This window comes from Adiantum capillus-veneris, chromosome 30, assembly GCF_014529385.1.
Source record: "Adiantum capillus-veneris isolate H3 chromosome 30, ASM1452938v2, whole genome shotgun sequence".
NCBI classification, from domain to species: Eukaryota; Viridiplantae; Streptophyta; class Polypodiopsida; order Polypodiales; family Pteridaceae; genus Adiantum; species Adiantum capillus-veneris.
In genome coordinates, this window is record NC_140960.1 from 38,042,083 (window position 1) to 38,049,031 (window position 6,949).

The 6,949-nt window shown below is 43.1% G+C and overlaps 1 protein-coding gene across 1 annotated transcript; it reads right to left on the reverse strand.

The window, feature by feature from the left end:
- Window positions 1–244: 244 nt before the first annotated feature.
- LOC147417824 (pentatricopeptide repeat-containing protein At2g40720-like) lies at window positions 245–3,984 on the reverse strand. The gene has a single exon (XM_086507207.1). It carries the CDS (start codon window positions 3,624–3,626, stop codon window positions 1,314–1,316), a length of 2,313 nt encoding a protein of 770 aa, XP_086363333.1. The 5' UTR covers window positions 3,627–3,984; the 3' UTR covers window positions 245–1,313.
- Window positions 3,985–6,949: the final 2,965 nt, after the last annotated feature.

A 6,949-nucleotide genomic window follows, 5' to 3' on the forward strand; every position in this document is an offset into this window, starting at 1 on the left:
ATCCTCTGGATATATATATATATATATATACACACACTAGTACGGCCGGCCGCCTTCGACGGCCTCTCTCTCCCCCCCTCTCCCCTCTTTATCGCGTGCAAAGGGGATTCTTTTAGTTTTGGACTTTAGCCTTCAGGTCGCAGATTGCGACAACGTGTAAAGGGCTCCCCCTTCCGCCATATTTTATATATATATATATATATATATATATATATAGAGAGAGAGAGAGAGAGAGAGAGAGAGAGAGAGAGAGAGGTCTCCTTTCATGGTCTGTATGTGCACACATATATCAATGGGATCACTAGACATTAGATTTTCACAATCAAGGCCTTCCTTGCATGTGACAACAACGCATGCTGTCAAGTTTTGGCAATCAGAGCATTGCATTTGGTGGCTTGTGTGATGACACTGTGCACAAGGAGTTCTGTAGGAGACAATGCATTTATGAAGCTCACACCACTTGCAATATATATATAAGCATATACTTCCGTAATTCGTAAACCAGCAGAGAATTTTCCCAACATTTAATTAGGGACAATGCTGAATGTATAAAGACCATTGCAAAATAAGAGCATCTTAAGGGAAGGGGGCTCAAAGACTTGCGAGAATACATTCTTCTTGGACAAGGATGATGAAAGTAAGCATTACTTAGCTCCATTGATGCTAGCTAGTTCATAAAGAGTGAGCTTTCACCCAGCCAAGGCTAGGCAATGAGCCTTTGAGGGCCAACAGTGTATTCCTTCCACACAGACCTTTATTAGTCCTAGTCAGGGGCAAGGTTGGGCAGGATTACTGTGAATGTTTGGTGATCATACTTTTGATTGAAAGCTTTGACATCTCATGAGCTTAGATATACAGTAGACCTCTCAGTGCCAACCCTGCAAGATAATTGTTCCTTCTCTCTTTGAACCTCAAACTGTCGCACACATCAAACAATGCAGCTGTAATTGTCCGTGTCTGGAAAGGCCAGCGCAAATGTGTTCATCTATTCCACCTCCTAACACCAAATTATGTTAAGTTAATATTGAAATTGCAATTGGGCTCTCTGGAATCGCCCAACTGGGCTCCTCTGAAGTTAATATTGAAATTGCAACTGGGCTCCTCTGGGTACTCAGCTCTAGGAAGAGGGATAAATCACAGTTCTTTTAAAAGACTGAATGTGGAAGAGTATTTTACAGCATCACCATGGATGGGTTAACATCACAAGGCTTATCAATAAGCTGGCACAGCAACGTGCCAAGGAAAATAAGACGAATTTACAGAAATTTACATTTCACCTTCGAACTCCATAAGCTGATCCGCACGAGCTCCTTTCATCTATGAATGTGTGAGTCATCAAGTTTTACTGCAGAATTAAAGGCCCAGCTGCCAAGTGTCACATGACCCCACTTCTGGCATGCAGACAACAATGACCTCCAAACAGGAGGGTAATGCATTGATGGCATCTTTCTTATCACAGCAATTGACTTGTCAAGCTGCCCAGCCCGGCCATAGAGAACAGCCATGCAAGTGTGATGCTCTAAATTCGGGATAATTCCAAAGCTTCTGCTCATAGCCTCGAAGTACATTTCGCCATTCGCACATGCTCCTATGCTGCAACAGGCATCTAAGATACAAGCAAAACTCGCTTCATCAGGAGTGATTCCCCCAAGCTTCATTTGCTCAAAACAATTGAATGCTTCCTTGACATGGCCATGTTGATAGTATCCTGTGATCAGCACACTCCACGACACGACATCCCGCACTGAAAGCTTGTCGAACACTTCTTGTGCTTTTGCAAGTACACCACATTTGGCATACATATCCACCAAGGCACTACTTAAAACAGTATCCGTCCCCAGCAGCCCTGTCCTATCAATTTCAGTATGAATTTCTACACCCTTTTCAGCTGCTCCTATGCTCCCACAAGCTTTCAAAATGCAAGCAAAAGTCACTGCATCAGGCGAAATCCGCCCTCTTTTCATTCGTTCAAAACATCGCACTGCTTCCTCACCAAGCCCTTTTAAACAATACCCTGAAATGAGAACACTCCAACATACTAGATTTCGAGCTGGAAGCATGTCGAACACTTCTTGAGCCTTTGCAAGTAGACCACATTTCGCATAGAGGTCCACTAAAGAGCTTCCAAGCACAATATTGTTGCACAACAGCCCCTTTCTCGCTATTTCACAATGTAACTCCATTCCCTCTTCTAAGCTACTACAGGCTTGTAAAACGCAAACATATGTTACAGCATCTGGAGTGAGACCCTTGCATTTCATCTCTTCAAAAATGCACAAGGCTTCCTCACAACGTTCATGCTGGCAATACCCTGCAATAAGGGCACCCCAAGAGGCTATGTCGCGCACAAAAAGCTTGTCAAACACGTCTTGTGCCTCCATAAGTGCACCACATTTTGCATACATATCAACCAGTGCATTTCCTAGTACAATGTCTTCATCGAAAAACCCTGCTCGAATGCTCTCAGCATGAACCTCTTTCCCCTTATCAAACGCTTTTGTGCTTCCACAGCATTTTAAAATGCAAGAGAGGGTTGATGCATTGGGGGAAACCCTGTCATGTTTCATGCTTTCGAAAACTTCAAGCGCTACCTCGCTGAGCCCATGCTGGCAGTATCCTGAAATTAATGCAGTCCAAATGATCACATCCCGCTTTACAAGCAGGTCAAATACTTCGTGTGCCTTTGCAAGCGCACCACATTTGGCATACATGTCAACCAATGAATGCATCAGTACACTGCCAGGTCCAAGAAGTCCCATTCTCGCCAAATCTGTGTGTATTTTTTTGCCCATCTCTACTGCTCTGATGCTACTGCAAGCTTTCAAAATACAAGAAAAAGTTATTGTATTTGGAAGCACGCCTTTACTTTTCATTTGCTCAAAACAATTCAATGCCTCTACACCATGACCATGGTCGCAATACCCAGTAATGAGTGCTGTCCAAGAAATAACATCTCGAGCTGAGAGCTGGTTAAATACTCGCTTTGCTTTTGCAAGTGCACCACACTTGGCATACATATCTAAAAGTGCATTTCCAAGAATGGTGCCATGGCATAGATAACCCTTTCTCTCAATTTTAGCATGTAATTCTTCACCGCACTCAGCTGCTTGTATGCTGCCAGCTGCTTTTAAGAGGGAGGTGAATGTCGCTGCATTGGGTGAAAGGCCTTCGTGCTGCATACGTGAGAAGCAATTGAGTGCCTCTTTGCCATGTCCGTGTAGGGCATATCCTGACACAAGTGCATTCCAAGAAACAACATCTCGAAGAGGAAGAGCCTCAAACACATGTTCCGCTTTCACAAGGGCACCACATTTGGCATACATGTTGATCAAGGAGTTGCCTATGAAAAGGTTGTTATGAAGCAGCCCTTTGTGAAGAATATCACCATGTAATCTGATGCCTTTGCATAAATCTCTTTGTTCTGCACAAGCTTTTAATAATGCCACGAAAGTAACCGCATCACTGGTTGTGCCTTCCTCTTCCTCGTTTTCCAGTTTGTGATGGGTTGTCTGAGCCTTTGCCTTTTCCTTTTCCGCAAAGAGCACCCCATGTTTCAAATCTGTCAATCTCCGTAAACCTTTTGCTATCAGCTGATTTTGAGAATCTCTACCAGCATTGAAGCTCATTACTATTTTGGCCACAGTCTGATGGACTCAAAACTTGGCCAAAGAGGCTGCGCAATGTATTACTGCTGTGACCACAGACTTGCGGACCCAAAATTCGACCAAAGCGTTTGCAAAATACATTTCTTGATGACAGACAAGAATTCCTCAGGTGGTCTGTCCATAAAAAATGCAGGTCTTGGGATGTAACAAGCACTTGTGCTCCATGCCTTGCCATCACAAACAACGAAGATCTCTCTCTCTCTCCTTCCTTCGTCACGCGTATCTGCAATGCTCCGACCGACGCCGCGCTACCGATCGGAATCGGACGCCGTCTTATGTACTCGAGAAGTTCGATTTCTTACCTGGCTGGCCAAGGGGTCATGGGGGGAGTGCGGGCATCGTGGGCCATTGATATCACGGCGCGCCATAATTTACCAATTTGCCCGAATTTACTAAAGCCGTCCCGAATTTACACAACGACGGCCCGAATCATAAAACTCCCCCTTCTCCCATTGCTTTCAACAAGCATGCGTAGGTGAGGTGGTTAAGGTGATAGGCTTGCACTCGAGAAGTTCAATTTCTTACCTGGCTGGCCAAGGGGTCATGGGGGGAGTGCGGGCATCGTGGGCCGTTGATATCACGGCGCGCCAGAATTTACCAATTTGCCCGAATTTACTAAAGCCGTCCCGAATTTACACAACGACGGCCCGAATCATAAAACTCCCCCTTCTCCCATTGCTTTCAACAAGCATGCGCAGGTGAGGTGGTTAAGGTGATAGGCTTGCAAAGGTGGCGTCCAGGGTTCAAGTCCGGGGGATGAGAGGGGGAGGGGGGGCGGAGGCGCCCGAATTTACAAGTTTTGGTGCGGCCGAATTTACTTGTTTTCCCGAATTTACAAAAGTCGCATCGGACGGCTCATATCGCACCCGATCCCCTAAATGGGTGTGGGCCATTGATCCCATCCAGCTCATGCCCGTGTGAGATAGTGAGGAGGGTCATGGGGTTTAATAATCCCAACTTTTGGTTGGGCCTTGGGTAGCCCCAAAGAATGTCATGGTGCATTTTTGAGTGGGAAACAAGAGGAATCATAAAAAATAGTAAAGCGGCATTGCCTCCGACGGAAGGATGCTTTGCCATAAAGCATGTCCATGGTATCAACAAGGTAGATCACACAAAAGGCGGTTCAATAAAGAATGTAAAGATGCTCGAAAGTCCTTGAATGTAGATATGGACAAAGACAACTATCAAAGTCATTTGTATACATACAAGGCATTGATTCAAAAGAAGAGAAGAACATGGGAAGTCAAGCATCAATTTTTTCAAGTCCAAGAAAAGGCACACGCATGTGGAAGATTTTGGAGAAACTGGGTTGAGAGTTTTGGTAGCTTCAATCTTGTGGATATGTACACATATTATAAGCAACTATATGAGCAACCAAATGCTAGAAAAGTGTCATTTTATGACTCACTCCCTTATATGCCTCTTTTTTTACTATTGAGGATGTGTGTGGAGAGCTCGAGAAGTTGGTCACTCGCAAAGCGGGAAATCTTCAAGGTATCAAGTTGAAAATGATCACGTGGAAATGATTAAATGGGGGGGAGACTTTACACATGATTGGATGTGTGCTATCTTCAACTTTGCACTTCAGCATGGTATGCCTTGTGATTGGAGTACTAAGCGGGTCAAGCCTTTGCATAAAGAAGGGGATGTAAAGAATGTTAATAATTACCGGACTATAATGATTGGGTCTCTTATTGCAAAGTTGTTTAGGTGCATAATGGAGATAAAATTGAGTGATTGGGCTGAAAAGAATGGCAAGCGTGCAAAAGGACAAGCGGATTTTTGTTGATGCAATAGCACCATTGACCATCTTTTCACTCTTCGTGTTCTCATGGAGGAAAGTCAATTGAAAGGAAAGCAATTGTATATTTGCTTTGTGGACTTAAAAAAAGTGTTTGATATGATTCCACGTAACAATTTGTGGAGAAGGATAGAAGCACTCAAAGTTCCAAGTGAGTTTATGCTTGTGGTCTCTTGAATCTATGACAAGGTGATGTGTCGATTGTGCATGAAACGAGAAATTTCAAAAAAATTTGCGAGCACTATTGGGGTTAAGCAAGGTATCAATTGTCACCAACTCTCTTTGATATATGCATCGATCAATTAGAACAAATGATACTTGAATTTATGCAAGAAGAAGGTAATGAAGAGGTCACTATTTGCAATGTGGTAATTATTCTTTTGTCGTATATGGATGATGTAGTGCTTCTAGCACACACTTTAGAGGATGCAAAAAACCTTATGGTTGTCCTTGAGAAATTTTGCTTGCATAGTGAGCTGATTGTGAATGAATCCAAAACAAAGGTTATGCTTGTGAAAACCAACAATAAGGAGAAGCCATGCATTGTGTACAACAATGAGACATTTGAAGTTATTGAGATCCGTATGTGCTATGCATCGTTTGGAAGCTAAGAAGAGAGCGTACTATGCATTTGAGAACATGTGTAATGCAAGACATGTCAAATGTTCGGTTCTCAAGAAGTACCTTTTTAACACATTGGTGACATCGTTTCTTCTTTATGGAGTTGAAGTGTGGGGCGAGAGCATCTCAAAGTCTACATGGAAAGATTTTGAGAATGTCCAAAAGAATTTTCTTACAAACCTTCTCCAAGTTAAGACACAAGCACCATATATGCTCCTACTTCTTGAGTCTAGATCTCTTCAATTTGAGGTTTTGGGCATGGAAAGTGTTGTGGAGTACATGATTAAGATGCATCAAAACCACTCACATGGACTTCCTACAATTGCATGGGAAGCAAGCAAAAAAAAAGTTTGATGCATAAAAGCAATTTCTTGAGCACAATATAGATGCAAGATATAAAGAAGTCGTTTGGGAGATGGGATGCATCACACTTGCTACATGATGCCTCAATAGACTCCCAAGTTTTCAACAATGCCAATGTATTTTGGCTTGGGAGGAATCCGGTGGGTCATGCTTCATACATTACAATGCCTATATTGCCCCCAATTACAAAACCATGTTCTTTTCTTAAAGAGGAAACCATACTCACCCTTAGCATATCCCCTTGTTAGCGATACGCATTGTTGCAACCATTTGGCTTAGCTCCCACTCCCTTCGATGTGAGGGCATTGGTGGGGCAATGGAGAAGTCAACTTTTTTGTGCACATTATGCTCACTACAAGCTCGTGGTTTAAACTACCACACATGCCATAATAACTAATATCTAATTCTCCTAAATGATTTTCTCATGTTAAACTAATCATTTAATATGGGGAAGTACCATGGGAGAAAAAGCTAGAATATTGGTTAAGCTGGCAGACCG